The sequence below is a fragment of the Equus przewalskii genome, chromosome 21, assembly GCF_037783145.1.
Source record: "Equus przewalskii isolate Varuska chromosome 21, EquPr2, whole genome shotgun sequence".
In the NCBI taxonomy this organism is placed as follows: Eukaryota; Metazoa; Chordata; class Mammalia; order Perissodactyla; family Equidae; genus Equus; species Equus przewalskii.
The window spans coordinates 19,786,527-19,811,177 of record NC_091851.1 but is presented as its reverse complement, the minus strand read 5'-3'; the positions used below and the strand labels follow the sequence as shown (position 1 = coordinate 19,811,177).

The window sequence follows — 24,651 nt, the reverse complement described above, 5'->3', positions numbered from 1 at the left end:
ATTCCTGATTTTAAAGGGAATGCTTGCAGTGTTTCCCCATTGAATATGATAATTATGAAGTGTTATTGTTTGTTATTGTTTTAAAATGGTAACTGTTCTTTGGGTTAAGGAAGTTTTCTTCTATTCCTCATTAAGAGGGTGTTTTGGTTTTTTTTGCTGGAGGAAGATTAGCCCTGAGCTAACATCTGTGCCACTCTTCCTCTGTTTTGTATGTGGGATGCCTCCATAGCGTGGCTGACGAATGGAGTAGGTCCACATCCAGAATCCGAACCTGTGAACCCGGGCCGCTGAAGCAGAGTGAGCAGAATTTTAGCCACTTGGCCATGGGGCTTGCCCCAAGAGGGTTTTTTAAAATATCATGAATTCATGTTTTTTTTAATCCAGTGCTTTTTCTACGTTAATTGACATGATTGTTAGATCTATTTTCTTTAATATGGGTGAATTATATTTAGTCTGTATATTAAGATGTCCTTGTATACCTTGGGTAAACTCAGACTGATCATGGGTTCTTTTTTCACTAACCAGATTCTATTTGTTAATATTTTGTTTAGGATTTTTGAATCTATATTATTAAGTGGAAATGGGCCTCTAATTTCCTTTCTTGTAGTATTTTTGTCCAATTTTAGTGCCAGGTTTCACTCATCTCTTAGAATGAGTTGGGAATTATTCCGTCTTTTTTCTCACCTATCATCTGGGCCCAATGTGTTTTCTTTGCGGGAAAATTTTTAACTTCTCATTCCACTTCTTTAATACTTATGAGAATGTTCAGTTTTTCATTTCTTCCTGAAATACTTTTATGTTTTTCCAGAGATTTGTCCATTTCTTTTAAGTTTTCAAAATTATTTGCCTATAGTGACTGATAACAGTCTCAGTTTTCATCTGTTGTGTCTGTAGTTATTTCCACTTTTCATTCTTAATATTAATTTGTGCCTTCTCTTTTTATCTGTTTTTGTTGGTTTATCAAAGAACCACCGTTTGGGTTTGTTTCATTTATATTGTATATTTTATGTATTCTTTTCATTGTGTTTATTTATCATTCCTGTAATTTTTGAAAACATAATAATTGCCATACAGTTGTACACATTTTAAGTGTAAAATTTATTGTTGCGATGTATGCATACAGCAGTGTGAAACTATCACAATCAAGAGAGTATGAACATATACATCACCCCCCAAAGTTTTCTTGTGCCTCTTTGTAATCCCTCCCTCTTGCCCCTGCCTACTTGTCTATCCCCAAGCAACCATTGAGTTGTTTTCTGTCACTATAGATTAGATTGTATTTTCTAGGGTTTTATATAAGTGAAATCATGTGTTATTGTATTAACCATTTCTGATGTTCTGATGTTTGATGTTTCTGATGCTTTGACATCTGGGTCCTTGCTGACCCTAGAGAGACTGCCCCTCTCAGGGTTAGCCACTTTCTAGACATGGTCAGCAGCTCACCTGTTAGGACGCCTTGCGTATGCAAACCAACCAATCCAGAGCCCATACCCCAACCACCTCCTTTTTGATCTCTCTCACTCTGGGGCACCATCCACCTAATCACTTCACCCCAGTGCCAGGTGCCAGGCAATTAGGGATAGCCTCTAAGCCCCAGAGCCTGTTGATATTATTCAAATTAGATAATCCTATACCTATTTACCTTGCATCAGCCCATTCCTTCCTGCAGAAACCTCCTTCTGTGTCCTGACTAACCCTGGTGCTTCCCTATGTGGCCCCTGTATGGCATGGCATGGTGTGTTATCTCCTTTTGAGAACTGTGAGTAACAAACTATCTTTTCAATGACAGTCATCTGATTTGTTGGTCTCACCATACCTGAATAACTCTAAAACCTACATTTTAAAATAAATATATACTCTCTTTTGTCTTGCTTCTTTTGCTCAGCATAATTATTTTGCGATTCATCCATGTTGTTGTGTGTATAAACAGATCATTCCTTCTCTTTGATGCGTAGAACTCCATTATATGGATATATACCAAAATTTCTTTATCCATTCATCTATTGATGGACATTTGAGTTGTTTCCAGTTTTTGGCTATTACAAATAAAGCTTCTGTGAACATTAATGTATAAGTTTTGCATAGACATACATTTCCTTTTCTCTCGGATGAGTACCCAAAAGCCGAATGGCTGGATCATGTGGTAGGTATATGTTTAACTTTTTAAGAAACTGCCAAGCGATTTTCCAAAATGGTTATACCATTTTAGATTCCCACCAGCAATGTGTGAAGGTTCTGATTTCTCCATATCCTTGACAATACTTGGTATCGTTGATCTTTTAATTTTAGCCACTTTAGTGGGCACATAGTAGTTTCTTGTATTTTACTTTGCATTTCCCTAATGATTAATGATTTGAAGCCTCTTTAATGTGCTTGTTTGCTTTATATATATCTTCTTTGTTGAAAATATCTGTTCAAATCTTTTGCCCATTATTTTATTGGGTTACTTGTTTTCTTATTGTTGAGTGTTGAGAGTTTTTTATATATCTGGATACCAATCCTTTATCAGATAAATGCTTTGCAAGATTTCCTCCCAGTCTGTGGCTTGTTGTTTTAAGAAGTGTGGCTAAATATATACATAACATAAAATTTACCATTTTAACCATTTTTAAGTGTATAGTTCTGTGGCATTAAGTTTATTCATGTTGTTGGGTAACCGTAACCACTATCTATCTCCAAAACTTTTCATTTTCCCCAACTGCAACTCTGTACCCATTAAACAATAACTTCCCCTTCTCTCCTACCCCTGGCAACCACCTTTCTACTTTGTCTCTATTAATTTGACTATTCTATGTGCTTGATATAAATGAAATCATACAATATTTGTCCTTATTTCACCTGTATGATGTCTTCAAGGGTTATCCATGTGATAGTGTGTATCAGAATTTTCTCTTTAAGGCTGAACAATTCTCCATTCTATGTCTGTACCACATTTTGTTTATCTGTTCGTTTGTCGGTAGACACTTGAGTTGCTTCCGCCTTTGGCCATTATGAATAATGCTGCTGTGAAAATTGTTGTATAAATATCTGTTTGAGTCCCTGCTTTCAATTCTTTTGAGTATATACCCAGAAGCAGAATTGTTGTATTATGTGATAATTCTATGTTTAATTTTTTGAGGAATCAGCATACTGTTCTCCACAGCAAATGCACCGTTTTACATTTCCATCAGCCATGCACAAGAGTTTTAGTTTCTCCACATCCTCGTCAACACTTGTTCCTTTCTTTTCTTTTTTCTTTGCTAATAGCCATCCTAATGGGTATGAAGTGGTATCTCAGTATGATTTTGATTTGCATCTCTGTAATGATTAGTGATGTTGAGCATCTTTTCACATGCTTATTGGCATTTGTATGTATCTTCTTTGGAGAAATGTTTATTCAAGTCCTTTGCCCATTTTTTGACCAGCTTGTTCTTTTCGTTGTTGAGTTATAAGAGTTCTTTGTATATTCTAGTTTTCAGTTCCTTATCAGATAGGTGATTTGCACATATTTTCTCTCATCCATGAGTTTCCTTTTCATTCTGTTGATAGTGTCCTTTGGTACACAGAAGTTTTTTTTTTTTTTTTTTTTTTTATAGTAAGATTAGCCCTGAGCTAATATCTGCTGCCAATCCTCCTCTTTTTGCTGAGGAAGACTGGCCCTTAGCTAAGATCCATGCCTGTCTTCCTCTGTTTTATGTGGGACATCTGCCACAGCTTGGCTTGACAAGCGGTACATATGTCTGCGCCCAGGATCCAAACCAGCGAACCTTGGGCCGCTGAAGCAGAACATGCAAACTTAATCTCTGTGCCACCAGGCCAGCCCCTGGTACACAGAAGTTTTTAATGTTTTATATATATATTTATTGAAGTTATGATAATTTGCAACATTGTGAAATTTCAGTTTTACATTATTGTCAGTCACCATATAGGAGTGTCCCTTCAACCTTTATGTCCACCCCCCATCCCCACTTCCCCCTGGTAAACACTAAACACTTCTCTGTGTCCATGTATTTATCTTCCACGTATGTCTGAAATCATATGGTGTTTGTCTTTCTCTATCTGGCTTATTTCACTTAACATAATACCCTCAAGGTCCATCCATGTGGTTGCTAATGGGATGATTTTGTCTTTTTTGTAGCTGAGTAGTATTCCATTGTGTGTGTGTGTGTGTGTGTGTGTGTGTGTGTGTGTATGTGTGTATACACACCACATCTTCTTTATCCAGTCATCAGTCTGATGGGCACTTGGGTTGCTTCCACATCTTGGCTATTGTGAATAATGCTGCAATGAACACAGGGGTGCATGAGTCTCTTTGAGTTGTTGATTTCATGTTCTTTGGTTAAATACCCAGCAGTGGTATAGCTGGGTCATATGGTATTTCTATTTTTAGTTTTTTGAGAAATCTTCATACTGTTTTCCATAGTGGCTGCACCAGTTTGCATTCCCACCAGCAGTGTATGAGGGTTCCCTTTTCTCCACAACCTCTCTGGCATTTGTTATTTTTTGTCTTAGTTATTATAGCTATTCTAATGGGTATAAGGTGATATCTTAGTGTAGTTTTGATTTGCATTTCCCTCATGATTAGTGATGTTGAACATCTTTTCATGTGCCTGTTGGCCATCTGTATATCTTCTTTGGAGAAAGATCTGTTCGTATCCTCTGTCCATATTTTGATCAGGTTGTTTGGTTTTTTTTGTTGTTGAGTTGTGTGAGTTCTTTATATATTATGGAAATTAACCCCTTGTCAGATACATGATTTGCAAATATTTTCTCCTAATTGGTGGATTTTCTTCGTTTTGACCCTGGTTTCCCTTGCCTTGTGGAGGCTCTTTAGTCTGATGAAGTCCCACTTGTTTATTTTTTCTTTGGTTTCTTCTCTCCGAGTAGACATAGTATTCAAAAAGATCCTTCTAAGACCAATGTCAAAGAGTTTACTGCCTATATTTTCTTCTAGAAGTTTTGTGGTTTCAGGTCTTAGCTTCAAGTCTTTGATCCATTTTGAGTTTATTTTTGGATATGGTGTAAGATAATGATCTACTTTCATTCTTTTACAGGTGGCTGTCCAGTTTTCCCAAGACCATTTATTGAAAAGACTTTCCTTTCTCCATTCTTACCTCCTTTGTCGATGATTAGCTCTCCCTAGATGTGTGGTTTTGTCTGGGCTTTCAATTCTGTTCCATTGATCTGTGTGTCTGTTGTACCAGTACCATGCTGTTTTGATTCTTATAGCTTTGTAATATATTTTGAAGTCAGGGATTGTGATGCCTCCAGCTTTGTTCTTTTTTCTCAGGGTTGCTTTTGCTATTCGGGGTCTTTGGTTGCCCCATATGAATTTTAGGATTCTTTGTTCTATTTCTGTGAAGAATGTCGTTGGGATTGTGTTTGGGATTGCATTGAATCTGTAGATAGCTTTAGGTAGTATGGACATTTTAACTGTTTATTCTTCTAGTCCATGTACATGGAATCTTTCCATTTCTTTATGTTGTCATCAATTTCTTTCAATAATGTTTTATAGGGGCCGGCCCGGTGACGCAGCGGTTAAGTGCACACATTCCGCTTTGGTGACCCGGGGTTTGCCAGTTCGGATCCCAGGTGTGGACATGGCACTGCTTGGCAAGCCATGCTGTGGTAGGCGTCCCACATATAAAGTAGAGGAAGATGGGCATGGATGTTAGCTCAGGGCCAGCCTTCCTCAGCAAGAAGAGAGGAAGATTGCCAGCAGATGTTATCTCAGTGCTAATCTTCCTCAAAAAAAAAAAGTCTTACGGTTTTCATTGTATAGGTCCTTCACCTTCTTGGTTAAATTTATTCCTAGATATTTTATTCTTTTTGTGGCTATTGTAAATGAGATTGTGTTCTTGAGTTCTCTTTCTGTTAGTTCGTTATTAGAGTATAGAAATGAAACTGATTTTTGTTACTTGATTTTGTACCCTGCAACTTTGCTGTAATTGTTGATTATTTCTAATAGTTTTATTGTGGATTCTTTAGGGCTTTCTATATATAAAATCATGTCTGTGAACAGTGAGAGTTTCAGCAGAAGTTTTTGATTTTGATGAAGTTTAGCTTATCTATTTTTTTATTTTGTTGTAAGTGTTTTTGGTGTCATATTTAAAAAATCATCGCCAAATTTGATGTCATGGAGCCTTTTCTCTATATTTTCTTGTAGGAGTTTTATAGTCTTAGCTCTTATGTTTAGGTCTTTGATCCATTTTGAGTTACTTTTTGTATGTGGTGTAAGGTGGGGGTCCAGCTTCATTCTTTGAATGAGTATATCCAGTTTTCTCAGCAGCATTTTTTGAAAAGGCTATCTTTCCTTCATTGAATTGCCTTTTCACCTTTGTCAAAAATTATTTGGGCATATTTGAGTGAATCTTTCCAGTTCTCTGTTTAATTCTATAGATCTGTATGTTTAACCCTTTGCTAATACCACACTGTCTTAATTTTGGTAGCCTTAACATTGGGTTGATGGATTCCTTGCATTTTATTCTTCTTTTTCAAAATTGTCCCTGGTTTTTAAAGCATATAGCCTTGTACTATACTTTGGTTTCATATATCTGATAGTTTATTCCAAGGTACGTTTTAAGCAGAATAAATACTTTTCCATATTGTTCTTTGCCTTCATTAATCTGCAATATAAATTTATACCGAATTATTTTGTATTACTGAAGTAATCTAGTTGACCTCCCTGCCTCCAGGCTCCTCTGTCTCCAGACCCCCAACTGAAGTAAAAGTTAAAGCAGTAGAATTTAACAATCTGTTTCATAGCCTTAGTGGTCCCGATTCTTTATATAATTTCACTTATGGAAGCAAGCTGCTCTTCTGGGCCTCAGATTCCTGCTAATTTCAGGGGGTCCTCTTCCCTTTGTTTTAGACTTCTCTATCATGTTTCCTTTCTCAAGAGAAGGTTTATAATGAAGGTTGATTTCTGGTGTTCTAATACTTCTTCAGAAGCCCTTCAGCAGTTTCTCAAGCTCTTTTCTCTCATGGGCAAGTATTCAGTGTGTTGTTCCTACTCCACCCTCCCTCGGTGGCATGTATCATTTTTCTACTCATCAACACCCACCTACTCCTGCGCCCGGTGCTTGTCAGATGTCTCCTGCCTGGCTCATTGCTGCTTTTCTCCCCCTTTTATAGCTTTCTTCTTCCTTTCTTTGGCTTACTGCCTGACTTCCCTGGCAGCTGTTCTGTCATTGCCTGCCTGCCATTCTGCCCCTTCTCCTACCCTCCACCCCTGCCCTGTGTAGGTACTACATGTACTGTAGTACTGCATATTCTCCATGGTCAGTACTAAGCTTATCACCTTCCCCATGGTATGTCCCAAAGCATGCCTCCTCCTGCTTATAGCATTGCGATTCACCTAAGTCAGATACCTGCGCCTTCCTTACCTCTGGCATCTCATTGTTAAGTCTTCCATTCTGCCTCCATAAATTCTCTTGTCATCTCCTCTGTATATTCCTGCCCTGCTCTGAGCTCTTCTCATTTATTGGCCAGATTACTTCTGAAGGCTTCAGTCAGCAACCCTCCTAATCTCAGCCTCACCAGTTGATCCTCCACCTGCTGTCAATCAGTTTTTCTAAAATCCAAATTGGTCTGATCAACCTCCCTGTGCTGAAGTCTTTGCTGGTTCTTCAGTGTGTTCACTGGAAAGTCAGAACTTTTTATTGTGGCCTACAGGCCCCTTCATGATCTGATTGCTGCTTCCTCTAGCCTCATCTCCTTCATTTCCTCCACATAGCCTCACAGACCCCAGTCTTTCAAGTCTGCCATTTTCACATTCATTTAACAGGTATTTATTGAGGTCCTGCTCAATTCCCTTGCCCAGCTCTTTATCATTCCTGGAACCGGATAGACTTTTACAAACTTCCAGTTCTCTGTGCTTAAAAGACTGTTCTGACCCTTCTCTTGGCTCACTACTCTTTATTCCTGCCAAGTTCGGCTCAAGCATTACCTCCCCTGAAAATTCGTTCTTTGTTCTGCAATTTCACCACCTCACCTTAGTCTTAATTGACTAATATTATGTATGGCAGGTGGTAATTCAGGGTTTGAATAAATAGTTTATTTGCACCTCGTTACTGCTTAGTGAACTACTTGCTGATAATGTCCATGTCTAATCTGTCTGTGTAGTCCCAATATTTGGTGAAGCATGAAGGGAAGAACATGAGCTCTGGAGTTTTAAAAACCCTGAGTTTGAATCCTGATAGCCTCTCATTAGGTATGTGGCCTTGAGCAAATTCCTCTATGATCTTTAGATTCTTCATCTGTAGAATGGAAAGAATATCTAACTCATAAGCTGGTTGTGAGGATTAAATAGGTTAAGGTACATAGAATGCCTAGTACGAGGACCTACACATAGCACGCAACCAAGGATTGTAGCTGTGAAAATAGTTTTTGTTCTCAGTAATAAATAAAATAATGTTGATTGAGTGAACAATTAGCTGAAGGAACTGAACACTCCTTCTAGGTGCCTTTTCTTCAAATCAGAGAACCTGAAAAGTTTTAAGAGAAGGCCCAGGGCAGAAGTTAACACTCCTAGCTGTCGCTTCTTCGTTTATCCCACACCTGGGAGACATCCTCAATGAGGCTGAGAGTTGAATGCGTATCTTTCCCTCAGAGGGCTTCATGTCTGCAAGAAGTGAGTTTACTTAAAATCAAGACTAGTACTTGAACAGTCATATATATTGAATATCTGAAAATCAGTGGTTGATTTACATGAGCACATTTTAAAAAATCACTGCCCCTTTGTTTAGAACTCTGTCAAATGGAAATAATTATCAATTAGTTTTAGTTGGCATTAGGAAGATCTATCTGTTTCTTCATTAGTCTTGAAACTTTTGAAGGATCAAATGGTGATAAGACACGTGAAGAAAAGTTAGGTAGTCCTGGATTTGAATTCTCCTTCCACAACTTACCAGTTATGTGACCATCTCTCAGTTTCTTTACCTGCAAAGTGGGAGTAAGAGAAGTATCTAATTTGTAGAGTTGCTGTGAGATTTAACTGAGCTAAAATGCTGGATGTTGAGATAAATGTGCATGACACTTGAATATTTTATCAGTGCTAATGTATTGAATATTAAATGCTTAATTTTGAATAAATGGATTCTTAATGGAAGCTATCACAGCCAAAGTTTAAACTTGAGAAAGTGCAGGTCAGCTGAGCTTCTCCCTTGCTAGTGGGGACTTCATAATATTGATTCCTTGTAACAGTTTTTCTTTAGCAGATGTATGCAGCATTGTACTTACTAACTTAGAGGACTGAGAAAAATGCATTCCAGAGCACCCTCATCATTTCCATTCCTAGATCATCACAAGTCATAACTTTAGGAGTTGGTCTTCTTATTCCTTATAACTAGCTGTATCAGGATTGGGGTTGGTTGCATATATCAGAAAATAAAATAGGTTTATTTCTTTCTTGTATATCCGAAACCTGAAAGTAAGCAGGGCTCGTATGGCAGTTCAACAGTGTCATCACAGAACTGTCTCTTTCTAGCTCTCTATTCTGCTATGGTCAAAGTCATTTCAGGGTTCATGATGGCTGCTGGGACTCTAATTGTCACACCTAAATTCCACAGGAGAGAGGTCAGGGAAAAAAGATTCACTCTCTTCCTTTTAAACCACCTTCCTAGAGATCTCATAATACACTTTAGCTTATATTTCCTTGGCCAGAATTTAGTCACTTGTCCACACCTAGCTGAGGAATGGGCATGTTTTCCTTAGTACTAGCACTCAGTTTTCTTTCTTCTTTCTCTCCTAACTCTAAGGTGATGAGGATAGTATGTCTCTCAGGATCTCAGGGTTCATTGACAGGGAGTGTATGTCCAGGTAAGGAACGTTTCTCTTTGGCCAGAAGCCAAAGGAATCTTTCTCTAACAGATACTCAGAATGCCCATGAATGGTTCCTTCATGTCAGGTGTAGGATATATATTTCAGGTGGTTTACCACTAAGTGCGTGTAAACATGTATAATTGATTGTTTATGAATTTAACAGTCAAGGTTTATGCAGTTCAAGAGAGGCCCCCCCGCCACTGTCCTGTCCCCGCCCCCCCCCACACACAAGGGTACACAACATAGGAAAGTTGCAGTACCACCAATATCAGCATCATAGGGTTGAGGAGGATTAGTGAGAGAAGGTGTTCAAAGTGCTCAGTGCAGACTTGGCTTTGAGATGGAAGGGCAAATGTGAATGATATAACAACCAGTGGGCACTGCCCACCATCCATGTTCCCACTGCAGAATTCAGACACTTTACATGTATCCCTGGAGAATGTCTCAGATCTATTATGCTGAATTTGAATTTTGAGAATATTTAGGAAATGTTCTTAGACATTCAGGCATCGGAAAAACAACAGCTATTATTTTTCAGAACTTCGTTTGTCATTTATCCTTGGGCTTTTAAGTATTGCTGATGGCTCTTGGTTTTCATATGTTATTTGAATGTTAAACTTTCCTGACTGAGCATCCTAATGTCTGTGCAGTAGAAATAATGTTTTTTTAAGTAAGAAATGTTTTTGTAATGAAAGAAGGACTGTATATTGCTCCTTTGTCTGGGTGAGGTGGGGTAAGAGAGAGAATACAATGTGAATGCGAGTGTCCAGTAAATTAGGGAACTGCCCGGACTTCATGACTCATCTCCCAACACCTCTCTGCTCAGTTGTTCTATGTTCACAGTTAACTAAAGGTTTATGATTCTCAAGTGCTTTTTGAAAAATGAACAATGTATAAACTTGCGTTACTTTCATTATTTTGACTTTCCTGGAATATATAATTCTATCTTTACTCAGGCCACTCTTGGCTAATCGAAGGTAATATAGGGAATAGGGGCGGAAATCATAAGTAATTAACTCTTACTCTTCAAAAGCGAGCAGAAAGACTGGTTAAAATAATTGTGATGTATCCATATGATGAAACACTGTGCAGCCATTGGAAAGAAAGGTAGCTAGATGTATTGATGTGGAAAATGTCCAGGATTTTTTATTTAAGTAAAAATGCAAGCTGTAGACAGTATGTGTAATATGATCCTATATATGTGTGTATATATATAAATATATGTATTTTTTAACGTATAGGTAGGTATATGGTGGTATAATATAGGAAATTTCTAAAAGGTACAGAAGAAAATATTTAGTGATCACTTTTGGGAAATGGGACTGGCAGGAGGTGAACGAGACTTAATTTTGCTTTATATCTCTCTGTTCTGTTTGTATTTCTTGTAATGAGCATGCTTTACTTCTTTTTTTTTTTTAAGTAGTTTATAATTTCAGTAGGGGGGTAGAGAACTAGTGTCTTTCCTATATAACAAAAGCAACCTTTTAATAAATAACATTAAAAGATTCCATTCATTTCAAGTAGAAGACAAAAAGGTCTCAGGATCTAATGTAACACATGATAACTATGGTTGATATCACTGTATCGTGCAATTGAAATTTGCTAAGAGTATAACTTAAATGTTCTCAGCAAAAGAAAAAAAAAGATGAATGTGTTAAGTAACTAGATGGGGGGAGTCCTTTCACAAGGTGTATGTATATCAAATCACCACAATGTTCACTTTAAATATCTTACAATTTCATGTCAGTTATACCTCACTAAGCCTGAAATTTAAAAAAATAAAAAGATTCCACTCACAATGGTTACATCATGTAAAGTAATCGAGAATAAATACAGGAAGAAGTAAATATGACAAAAAATACATTAACACTTTGAGGAATACCATAAATTAAGTAAATGGAGAAAATACTGTGTCCCGGGATTATAAAATTTAATATCATAAAATGCCAATTCTCCCTGAACTGATTATTTTATTAGCCTTTCATTATAAAAAATTTCAAATATAAGAAAAGTTGAGAAAATTTTATACCTACCACCTAGATTCTACAATTAACATCTGTACTTGTTTTATCATGTGTCTGTCTCTTTACTGATCTGTCAATTCGTATTCTTTTTAATGTATTTCAGAGTAAACTGCATGTATCAGTACACTTCTTCCCAAATACTTAAACATGCATATCATTTACAATGTTTGTTTATGGGTGGCGTCTTTTTTAGAGGTGAAATTTAGTTATGGTGAAATGCACAAATATTGTTATCATTCAGTGAGTTCTGAAAAATGCATACACCATGCAACCCAATTCCCTGTCAAGATACAGGATATTACTAGTATCCAGGAAGTACCCTCATGTTCCTTTCCAGTAAATCCTCCATCTCTTTCCCAGGCAACCATTATTCTGATTTTTTCCACCGTGGATTAGTTTTGCTTGTTCCAGAACTTCATATGTATGGAATCATACGTTATAGGCTCTTCTGTGTAAGGCTTTTTTCACGAAGCATGGTTTTTGGATTCATGTTGTTGTGTATCAGTAATTCTTTCATTTTCATTGCTGAGTAATATTCCATTGTGAGAAAATACCAGTTTGTTTAAATATTCTCTTATTGATGGTTACCTGGGTTCTCAGTTTTTTTGTTATTACAAACATTATTATGTTAGTCTTTTTGTAGACATATGTTTTTATTTCTCTTGGGTAAATATATAGGAATGGAATTACTGGATCATCCTGTAGGTGTATGTTTAGTTATATAAGAAGCTTTCAGACAAACTAATTTTTAAAATAAAAGAATCACAAATAGTAGCTCATGCTAAAAATCATACTGTGACAGGGCAGAAATTCCCACTATGAGAATGTGTGCACAGGGTTTCCAACATCATGCAGACTATAGCTGGCAGGGCTGGACTCCTTCGGACTTTTGATAGTGCATGTTTCCTTCAGATTCACCACTCAGTATCGAGGCTAGACCTTCATCGTAGAACCAGCTTTTAAAATCTTCAGTCAGAGAGAAGTATGAGGAAGAGAGGAATTTGGGAGAGAATGGGGTATCAATAAATCAGATGTGACAGAGAGAGATCGAGGGATTTAACCACAAAGAGGTCATGTGTGGCTGTGAGTGTGAGTCTGCTTGCGTGGGTGGGTGGGTGTGATGTATGGGGAGAGAGGGGGGGTGTGGTGAAGAAAGAAATACCTACCAGTGGGCTTTTCAACCTGTGAATTTTAATTTAATTTTTTGTAAAAGTTATTTTTTAAATGGTTCATAGTTAGAAGTGTCTTGTGGACTGAAAGGAAATGATCTGCAAAAAGTCTCTTCAGGGGAGGGCCCGGTGGCACAGTGGTTAAGTTTGCATGTTCTGTTTCGGTGGCCCAGGGTTTGCTGGTTCAGACCCTGGGTGCGGACATGGCACCTCTTGGCACGCCATGCTGTGGTAGGCGTCCCACATATAAAGTAGAGGAAGATGAGCATGGATGTTAGCTTGGGGCCAGTCTTCCTCTGAGAAAAGAGGAGGATTGGCAGCAGTTAGCTCAGGGCTAATCTTCCTCAGGAAAAAAAAAAAGCCTGTTCATTCTGTATAACAGCTGCATAGTATTCCATTTTAGGAATATGCCGTAATTTATTTAATTGTGTTCTGCTCTCCCACTGGTAAACATTTAAGTTATTTCCAATGTTTTTTTATTGCAAACAATGTTGCATTGAATTACCTTGTAGGCCACCTTAAAAGTAGGGGTATATCTGTAAAGTTCTCATGTAGAATTGTGTCAAAGGGTTTGTGCTTTCGTATTTCTAAAAAATATTTACAAATCTTATGAGAATACTTGTTTACTCAAACCCTTGTCAGTGCAGTGTTGTTAAATTTTTTTATATTTGCCTATCTGATAGGTGAAAAATGATATTGCAGTATAGCTTTAATTTGGCTTTCTCTGATCTTGAGTGAGGTTGAGCATCTTTTCATATATTTAAGGGAATATATATTTAATATGTTTAAGAGGTTTTCTGTGAATTGTCTGTTTCATATCTCTTGCCCATTTTTCTTTTGGATTGTTGGGCTTCTTTTTATATACTGCAGGAGTCTTTTATATGTTAGGAAAATTAGATCTTTGTAAACGAGTTGGAAATATTTTTAAAGATTTCATTCTTTAAAAATATAAAAGTATTTGTTTTAGTAGAATGGTGGGAAATGAAGCCAGATTGCCATGGAGACAACTCTTTCTAGAAATTTGGCTGCGACGTGGAGTAGAGAGAATGCTAGCTGGAGGATTGGTGTAGATTCAAAGGAGTTTTTCTTTTCTTTGAAAAATTCTTAATTGTGTTTAAATGCTGGTATGAGAGGAAAGAGTTAAAGCTAGGAGATGGTTGTTGAGGATCACAGGGCAAAGTTCCTAAGGGACTGAGGTTCTTGGGAAGAATTGAAGAGAAGGAGGAAATTTATAGATATGGTGACTGGAAGTTAAGGATGTCCCATTCCAACTGCTTCTGTTTTCTTTGAAGTGAAAGCAAGGCCACCAGCCAAGGATATGTGAGGAAGATGGTTGGAGAGGAGAAGAGGTCCTTTGAAATCACTGCTGTGGAAAATTGAAGAGAGAGCTGAGTAGGGAAATAGAGAAGGATTGCAGAAAGTATTCAGTGTTCCACTGAGGCAGAAATAGTGATATCAACCTTATGAGTTGTTTGATTTTCTTATGTAGCATTTGACAATCCAAGTGTAGGGCTGACCGTTTAGTTCAGGATTGCGTGTTTTGTTTTGTTCCGTTTTGTTTCCCATGTAGGCTTGATAGAAGAACAGTGTAGCAAAGGAATTTAGGAAAGTAACAAGGGAGTGATTGAACTGACATTGTTCCTTGGTTAGCTAGAGAAGGAAATACAGACAGAACAGAGATACTGGAAAGAAAATCAGAGAGGGGTTCCAGGGACCAAAAGCCTGGGTGAGATCAGAGAACCTAGGTGTAGTAGACATAACAGAGAGAGAACTGCAAGTGTAGGGAGTGAGGTTGGAGAGAGGGAAGGTAAGATTGGGTATGAGGGCTTTTCCTGGTGATGAGAGAATCTAGAGTGCAGCCGTTGTCATGGATGCCCAAGTGGAGTAGAGGTGTAAGGTTGTTGGAGTTGAAGAAGTCAGGGAACTCGGAGGCTAGCCCAGATGTGAATTGTGGTGCCTGTGAGGATGTTGAATGGTCTTCCAGGAGAATATCAGGACTTGGGGATGGGAAGAAATCTGTGAGCCACATTCCAACGTCCAGTGCCAAGGGAGTACCAGGAAATTATTAGGCAAAAAAACCATTAAGAACAGGGACTATTAGAGCAGGCTCCAGGAAGAATGGTTTGCACATGGCATCCTTGAGGAGTGAGGAAACCTCAGCTCTACTTCCTGACGTGCAGCTCTGGGATGCTTGGAACAGAAGACTGGAGACTGGAGAGAGGAAGTAAGCATAGGTGTGGTTGCAGTTTAGCCAGGGGGTCAGGAAGTTACAGGAATTTGCCTGAGGGTCTTTGTATCCTCTGGGAAGAATGAGGCCTTCAGTATGGTTTTCCTGGTTGTGGTATGTGGATGTAACTGTTAGTGACGTGGATCTTCTTCAATTCTGACATGTCTCACTAGTTTACACATACAAATCCTCTGCAACCTGCCACCCTTTATGCATTTGTTCTTTCCCTTACATGCTTTCGCTTCAGGTACACCTTTCTTCTATACTTTCCTTCTTTTAGTTTTGCTTCTTATGTTCATACTCTGTTGTGAAATCTATTTTCTTTTTAACTTTCTTTTATTTATAAAAAGATCATGCTTTTTATTTGAAATTTTTTGGAAATAAAGTGAAATATATATAGAAGAAAATAAAAATCTAAAATGCTATATGCCCAAAGTGTTTATAGAAGATTTTACCTTCCAATCTTACTTTCATGCGTATACATTCATATGCATATATAAATTTAGTTGAGATCATGTGTTATATTGAGTTTTGGTCTGGCGTTTTCTTCTAGCTTAAAAAAATGAAGGGTTCGTTGCATTTTCTTAAATTCTTTGCGTATTGCATTTTGAATAGTAACAATATATTATCTTAAATGACAACATAACATTTCAAGAAATCTTTTTCAGATTTTCCCTATTGTTGGGTATTTGAATTGTTTCTACTTTTACTTTTTGGATTGTTTTTACATTTACTTAATAATAGAACTGTGGAAACGGGTCAGAAAGTAATGGGTTTTTTTCATTCTTAACCAAAACACGTTAATTTACAATTTTAATGTACAATATGAAGTCTGTAATTTCTTGAAATTCTCACTTGGCTCTTGTAAAGAGCTGAGTCTACACTTTAAGTCTTCATCATCAGGAAGGAGGCCTAGTTCTTCATCCATCTACTGGGAAGGATCTGGATGTGGAAGGTCATCCAGCCCAGCATCTGAGTCATGCCAAAAGCACCAGAGAATCCAGAACCGCATGGTTGCACTGAACAACTCTGCCTGGATCACTTAGGATCTGGTCAGCTGGGGGAAGTGCCTGTATCGGGGCTGGATATGCACACCACCACTGGTGTGACGGACTCCACTGCCTCCAGCTGCCCGAGCGGATCCCTCTGAAGAGGTGGCCTCCAACACAAATGAAAGGCGCACATCAGAGCTGACATGCCAGCCTGTGTCCAGACAGTGGTCCTCAGGCCTTCATGTCCTTCAGATTTTTGTATAACCTTTCTGGAAAGGAGTTTGTTATTGTAGGCTAATTGACATTCCCACCCCTAGTTGAGTCCTTTTCATATGACTCTGGCTAGCAATGAATATTTCATATGATTGATTTTTTCTGATTTGGAAGGTAAAAATGCTACCTCATCATTATATTCCTTTACTTAGTGGGGATGGTCAACACTTTTTTGTGTATTTTTTTTAGCTGTTTATTTTTCTCTTCTGTAAATTTACTGTTTAGGTTCTTCAGATTTTTCAAAATTGGAGTCTTAATGTTTTCTATATTGATATGAGTTCTTGTTTTAATCCTTTGTCTTACTTATGACCATTTTCCAAGTTCGTTCCTTTTTTCTTTAAAAAAAAATAAACTTATTTAAAGAACAGTTTTAGGTTTACAGCAAAATTGAGCAGAAAGTATCGAGAGTTCTCAAATATTCTCTGCCCCCTCCCACACACACACACAATCACCCCCACTATTGACATCCTGCACCACAGTGGTACATTTATTACAGTTGATGAACCTATATTGACATATCGTCGCCCAAAGTCCATAGTTTACATTAGGGTTCACTTTTGGTGTTGTATATTCTATGGGTTTGGGCAAACGTATAATGACGTATATCCACCATTGTATTAGCATACAGAATAGTTTCACTGCCCTTAAAATCCTCTCTGCTCCACTTATTTGTTCCCTCCAGCCTCCTTAATCCCACAACCACTGATCTTTTCACTATCTCTGTAGTCTTCTTGCCTTTTTAATGTCGTATAGCTGGAATTATACAGTATGTAGCCTTTTCAGATTGGTTTTTTTCACTTAGTAATAGGGATTTAAGGTTCCTCCATGTCTCTTCGTGGCTTGATAGCTCATTTCCTTTTAGTGCTGAATAATATTCCATGGTCTGGATGTACTACAGTTTATTTATCCATCCACCTGCTGAAGGACATCTTGGTTGCTTCCAAGTTTTGGCAATTATAAATAAAGCTGCTGTAAACGTCTGTGTGCAGGTTTTTTGTGTGGACGTAAGTTTTCAACTCTTGTGGGTAAATGCCAGGGAGCTAGATTGCTGGATCATATGCTAAGAGTATGTTTAGTTTTATAAGAAATCGCCAAACTGTCTTCCAAAGTGACTGTGCCATTTTGCATTCCTACCAGCAGTGAATGAGAGTTCGTGTTCCACATCCTCACCAGGATTTGATGTTGTCAAGTGTTTTGGATTTTGGCTATTCTGATAGGTGTGTAGTGGTATCACATTGTTTTAATTTGCAGTTCACTAATGACATATGTTGTGGAACATCTTTTTGTATGCTTATTTTCATCTGTATATCTTCTTTTGACTATTTTTTAATTGGGTTGATAGTTTTATTATTTTTGAGTTAGAAGAGCTCTTTATTTTGGATAACAGTTCTTTAGCAGATGTGTCCTTTGCAAACATTTTCTCCTAGTCCATTGCTTGTGTTCTCATTCTCTTGACAGTGTCTTTAGCAGGGCAAAAGTTTTTAATTTGAATGAAGTCCACCTTACTGATTATTTCTTTCATGGGTCATGCCTTTGGTGTTGTATCTTAAAAGTCATCGCCATAACTAAGGTCATCTAGGTTTTCTCCTATGTTGTCTTCTAGGAGTTTTATGGTTTTGCATTTACGTTTAGGTCTATGATCCATTTTGAGTTAATTTTTGTGAAGAGTGTAAGTTCTGTGTCTAGATTTTATTTTTTTGCATGTGTATGCCCAATTGTTGCAGCACCATTTGTTGAAAAGACTCCATTATATTGCCTTTGCCCCTTTGTCAAAGATCAAGTGACTGTATTTTTGTGGGTCTATATCTGGGCTCTATCTTCTGTTCCGTTGATCCATTTGTCTATTCTTTCACCAACACTACACAGTCTTGATTATTATTGCTTTATAAGAAGTCTTGAAGTTGAGTAGTGTTTGTCTTCTGACTTTGTTGTTCTTCTTCAATATTGAATTGGCTATTCTCAATCTTTTTTCTCTGTATATAAACTTTAGAACCAATTTGTTGATATCCACAAAATAACTTGCTAGGATTTTGATTGAGATTGTGTTGAATCTATAGACCAAGTTGGAAAGAACTGATATCTTGACAATATTGAGCCTTCTTATCCATGAACATTGTTTATGATTGATTTCTTTTACATTTAGTAGCTTTTATTTTTTCTATTGTCAGATATTCCATTTTTTTCTTTTGTAATTTCTTTTCTTTTTCCCCTCCCCAAAGCCCCAGTACATGGTTGTGTATCCTAGTTTTAAGTCATTCTGGTTCCTCTATGTGGGATGCTGCTACAGCATGGCTTGATGAGTGGTACATAAGTCCATGCCCAGGATCCAAACCAGTGAACTCCTGGCCACCAAAGCGGAACACATGAACTTAACCACTTGGCCACGGGGCCCGCCCTGCTTTGTGATTTCTTATATTGGCTTTATGTTTAGAAAATCCTTCCTCATCCTGAGCTCACCTATTCATTATTTCATGAACTCATTATTCACGTATTTATTCCATTTAAAATGTGTTTTTAGGCATTTAATTCTTCAACTCATTTGGATTTTATTTTGGTATGTGGAATGAAATGATGGTCCAATCCCCTTCCCTCAAATACATAATTTTTCCCCAAACCATTTCCTATTGATTTATCAAGAATAGACATGTATACATATACAATAATCAGCCTTCCAACTCCTAACCCTTATGGAGGGAATTGTATGCTTTCCCAAATTTGGATTATCGTCAGGTTGGAAGAGTAGGAAAACAGTCAAACCTTGTATGGCTGCACCTTGGGAAGGTCACCTCCCAAACCCAATTCCCTGTTTCATACAGTTGCTGGTGGTACCAGAGGCAAACTCTTGGGATGTATATGAACCTCTTGCATCCCCCTCGCCCTCCCTCAGAGATTCTTATGTGCCCCTTGGAGAAGCATGTCTTGATTCCCTTGGAGAGTCATTACCATATTGAATTACCTTTAGTCTGTGAGTCCCTTGAAGATGGGACCTTGAGTGTCTTGCTTCCCAATTGTTTTCCTAGTACTTAGTTTGGTGTAGGGCACAGAAATCTGAACGGATGAATGAGCCATTATTACCAATGGGAATATGCCACAGCCCTCTGATGTGGTTTGAGGTGGAATAAAGGTTGAGAACTGCTGTATAATGTCTGCTTTGAAGGGCAGTACATTCATGCAGTCAGCCTACCTTCTCCAAACTTCTCATTCTGAAGAATGAGAAGCTGCACGTAGCAATTCTTGGAGGAGCTTTTTAAAAGGACTGCTACATAGCTCTCACCCCCGAGAGATGTAGTCTGGCATGGGAATTTTTTAAAGTTCTTTGGGTGATTGTAAAGTGCAGTCAAGGTTGAGAATCACTGCTCTAAAAAGTATGTTCTTATTAAGTCTTATTTATATTTGTGTAAAGATTCAGTTAGGTAGTTGGATTCCTGGAGAAATGTGCCTATCAGACTCCCAAAAGATCCTTGGTCCTTTGTGCACTTTTTAATAGCTGGGAAGATTTTGCCTAAAATACTCCTTTGCTGAGTAGTTTGGACGTAATTACAAGAACATAGGACCTTATCTAACATGACTTTCTATTTTCCAGGTCAGCATGGATTCCTGGTTCATTTTTGTTCTGCTTGGCAGTGGTCTGATGCATGTCAGTGCCAACAATGCTACCACAGGTAAACTGTCATTTGATAAGGCTGGTATTTGGAATAGAATTTTGCTTTCACATTTAATGACCCAAATTTGAAGACCTAGGTACTGTTAAAGAAGAAAAATATTAAAATATTACTTAAAAGTGATGGTAAAATAAGTGTTTGGAAATCTCTGAGTTGTGTTGTATGCTCAGCATTGTTCTATATACCACATACTACTTTAAATAAATAAGGAGATTATGTGTTCATTCCTGAAAAGTAAAAAAAGAAAAGAAAATTGTTGCTATAGATTGATTTTGAGGGACTAATCTGGTTTCTTTCTCCCTTAGCACTAGCCCTTTGGAGGTGATAGGAACGATCCAGCATTAAATAAAAGTGTGCGTGTTTGTGTATCTGATCTTTGTTCAGTCTCCAGGTGTTTGAGAGTTTATTAAGGCTTGCTTCTTTGTGCCTCATAACTTTTGAGTTATCATATTCTTTGTATGATGTTTCCTTATTTTTTGGTGTTCATAGTTTCACCGTCAGTAGGCGTTACAAGATCTATTAAAGCATCGACAGCAGAATCAGTTAAAGAAGAGACCAAAACTTCAAATCCTACTTCTTCAGTAACTTTTCCTTCCACGGCACCAACGTTCAGCCCAAATGTAACTCTGGGACCCACATATGTAACCACTGTCAATTCTTCAGACTTGGACAATGGGACCACAAGAACAGCAAGCACTGATTCTGTAGTCACTACAATTTCACCTAATGGGACATGGCTTCCAGATGATCAGTTCACAGATGCCAGAACAGATCCTTGGATGGGGAATTCCAGCACTGCAGCAACCACTCCAGAAACTTTCCCTCCTTCAGGTACTAGAGATAGTTTGTGTTTGTTCTTTCTCTTCTGTACTGTCTTTCGTGCAACAATTCTGTCAGATGACTTGGATAATTATCTCCTTTTAATAGATGCTTAATATAAGACTATAGAGGTTAAATCATTTGCCTTAGATCTCAGGGCTGTCAAGTAGCAAGTTAACCTATTTCTTGTTTTTTTTTGTGGTCTTTCCACATTGCTGTTAGGGAACTGAATTTTCCATAATCTGCTACAGGTCCAAATTATGCCATAGCTAAGAAACCAGCTATTGTACAGATAACCCATTTCATGTCTCAGGAGACTGAGACTACATTTCACTGGTGACTTATTCCAGATCAGTAAAACGCAAGGAAACCTTTATGGTACATGAGCATGTCACATTCTGAAACCCCACATCCTAGCCATCACCACCATCTTGCCAATCCTCCCATATTATTACACCATAATTTTTGGTTAAATCAGTATTTAATGTTTTATGTTATTATGACTATGTAGTATTACTCCCTGCTGAGTTATAGGTATCGTGTGATTATTTTTCCTTTCTTGTACAATTTTTTTCTGTATTTAATAATTCCCTTATATTATTGTTTGTTTCGTTTTCTATTTGTCTGTTGCGAACCAATTCTTCCCACATCCTCCATAGCCTCTCAAGACAGTTTTCCACAAAGTCAGACCTCTTACATAATCTGTTATTTCTTTTTTACCTGGAGATCTTCCTCCTGAGCCCTCCATTGTCTTACTCAAGTCTAGGCTTGTTGATCACTAGGGCTGCTCCAGGGTTGCTGCCCAGGTGTCAGCCTGGGATTTCCCTTCTCTATCATTCTGGGAATTCCCTTTGCTTTCTGGCTTCTGTATTGTCTTCTTTCTTGGATTACCCCATCATTTGTTATAATATATCTTCCAGTAGCTTCCTGAGAAAGGGGCCCATGGGAGGTAAATTGTATGAGACTTTACATGTCTAAAATATCTTTAGGGCCGTGTATAAAATTTGAGGAAATATTTTTATCCTCAGAACTTTTAAAGCATTGCCTAATTCCCAGGCTTGGAAGATTCTACTGCTGTCCTGATTCCTAATTCTTTATCATCGGTGGCTTAAAATTTCACAGAAATACTTCTTGATGTGGGTCTTTTTCACTCATTATGTTGATAGGATCTTTGGAGCTGTGGTCCTTCAGTTTTGGAAAATATTCTTAATTTCTTTGAAAATTTTCTTCCTTCTTCCATTTTCTCTGTTTTCTTCTTCTAAAACTCCTAATATTTGGATATTGGCCATATCTTGAATTAATTCTTTAATCTTCTTAATTTTTCTTTCCTATTGACCTTTGCTCTTTGAGTCTCTGTTTTTCTCCTTTTTAAAATAAGCAAGTGTGTATGTAGTCCTTGTTTTCTTCCACTTATAAATAATATACTTTGTACATTTCTGCACATTGTTTTTTTCAATTAGCCTTTCATACTTGTGTATTATAGTAAACAGCTGCTTCATTGTGTGGATATGCCTTAATATATTTATCCAGTCTCCCATATCAGTGTACATTAAGGTTGTTTTCAGAGTACTCTTACAAAGAATTCGTCATTTCAAGCCTATATGAGAATATTGGTGGAATAAACTATTTTAAGCGTGCATTTATAAATTGACAGATATTTCCCGATCTCCTTCTGTTGAGAAATATATTCCTGTAGGCAGTGTGTCAGAGTGCCAGTTTTTCTATACTCTCTTCAATGCAGTAAATTATCAAACTGTTGGATCTATGCCAATCTGACAGGTGAAAATTAGCATCTCAGTGTAGCTTTAATTTGCATTTCACTGAGTGAGGTTAAGCATCCATATTTGGAAGGATAATTTATATTCTTTTTCTGAGAACTGTCTGTTGATATCCTTTGCCCATTTTTCTTATTAGGATGTCAGGTTTTTCTGACCCATGTGTAGAAGCTCTTTAATGTTAGGGAAATGAGACCTTTGCCTACCTATGATAAAGTTGCAAATATTTTTTCCCAGATGGTCATCTAGCATTTCTGCATCACAGAAGGTATATTAGCAATTTTTAATTAAAAAACTTATCAGTGTGTTTTAACTGTTTTCTAGGTATTAGATCATAAATAGGAAGATTTTCTTTATTCCAATATTATAAAATAATTTTCCTTATGTTTTCTTCTAGACTTTTATGGTTTCTTTCTTCTGTGTGTGTGCATGTGCACTGTGTGTGTGCTTAAATCTTTGATCCATCTGGAATTCTGTTGTAAAGTGTAAGCTATGGATTTTTTTCCCCTAAATGGTTAACTGCATGTCCCAGTACCCTTTAATGAATTATCTGTTGTTTTCCTCACTGATATGAAATTCTCCCTTTATCATATATTGAATTCTGATATGTTATTAGGTTCCTATATGTATTTGAGTTCTATTTCTGGACATTTGTGTTTTCTATTAATCTTTTTCTCTGTCCGTGTATAGAACCTCACTGTTTTAATAATTGCAACTTTATAAAATATTTCATATCTGACAAGGTAAGTCATCCCTTGTTAAATCTTGTTTTTCGTAAGTTTGCTAGCAATTCTTGATTTTTTTTTAATGAACATTAGAATCAACTTGTATAGCAGGGAAGAAGTTTCTACTGACCATGTTGAATTTATAGATTAACAAGGACAATCGACATCTTTAAGTCTTCCTATCCGAGAATGTAGTGTATTCCATTATTCCGTTTGCTGAAGTCTTATGATGTATTTCTTGGTAGTGTGTTTTTGTTTGTTTATTTTTCCTTTTTCTCCCCAAATCCCCCCCGGTACATAGTTGTGTATTTTCAGTTGTGGGTCCTTCTAGTTGTGGCATGTGGGACGCCGCCTCAGCATGGCTTGATGAGCGGTGCCTGTCTGCACCCAGGATTCAAAGTAGCGAAACCCTGGGCCTCCGAAGCAGAGTTCATGAACTTAACCATTCGGCCACGGGACCGGCCCCTTGGAAATATTTTAAAATTTTGCCACTGACATTACACCTGTTTTGTTCAGCTTATTTCTGGAAATTTCAGAGGGTTTTCTTTGTCTTTTGTTTTGTTTTTGTTAGTATAAATGGAGTATTTTCTCTCGTTATATCTTCTCACTGGCTGCTGTTGGGGATATGAAGGCTATTGAGGGTTTTCTTTTTGAGATATAATTGACATATAACATTGTTTTAGTTTTAAGTTTTTTGATTTTAAGTTTATTGATTTTTGTACATATATTTTACACTGGTCATCTTAATTTCCTTAGTGTTTGACATCATTTTTTTCAGTTATCATAAGTCTTCAAATCATGTGACCTACAAATATCTCTTCCAAATTTTTAAATCTCTTTCTTTTGATTAAATGACTTGGTGAATACCTCCAGAACAAAGTTAGGAAGCGGTGGTAAAAACAGACAGCCTTAGCCTTGTCTTATACCTGACTCTAAGAAGGATGCTCTCAGTGATTTTCCATTAAACTTGATGCTGCCTTTTGGGTTGAGAGAAACATATTTCTCATGTTCAGGATTTATCAATGTCTTCCTATTGTAAAGAGCATGTATGTCAAAAATGGGTGTTAAATTTTGTCAATTATCTGTTCAGTGTCAAGGAGCAAGATCTGTATGATTTTTTTCTCTTTTTATTATATGCTATGGTGAATCATCTTAATAGATTTCTTAGTTTTGAACTATTTACA

General features: G+C 37.3%; 1 protein-coding gene across 7 annotated transcripts in view; it reads left to right on the top strand.

Annotated features, from left to right (window-relative positions):
• PTPRA (protein tyrosine phosphatase receptor type A) overlaps positions 1–24,651 on the top strand; it is a 167,462-nt gene that overhangs the window by 85,101 nt on the left and 57,710 nt on the right. For all 7 annotated transcript variants that reach the window (XM_070587975.1, XM_070587974.1, XM_070587973.1 and 4 more), the window contains 2 exons: positions 20,070–20,148; positions 20,638–20,979. In XM_070587975.1, coding sequence (XP_070444076.1) covers positions 20,076–20,148; positions 20,638–20,979 — 415 coding nt within the window. In that variant the 5' untranslated portion in view covers positions 20,070–20,075. The remainder of the gene's footprint in view (positions 1–20,069; positions 20,149–20,637; positions 20,980–24,651) is intronic.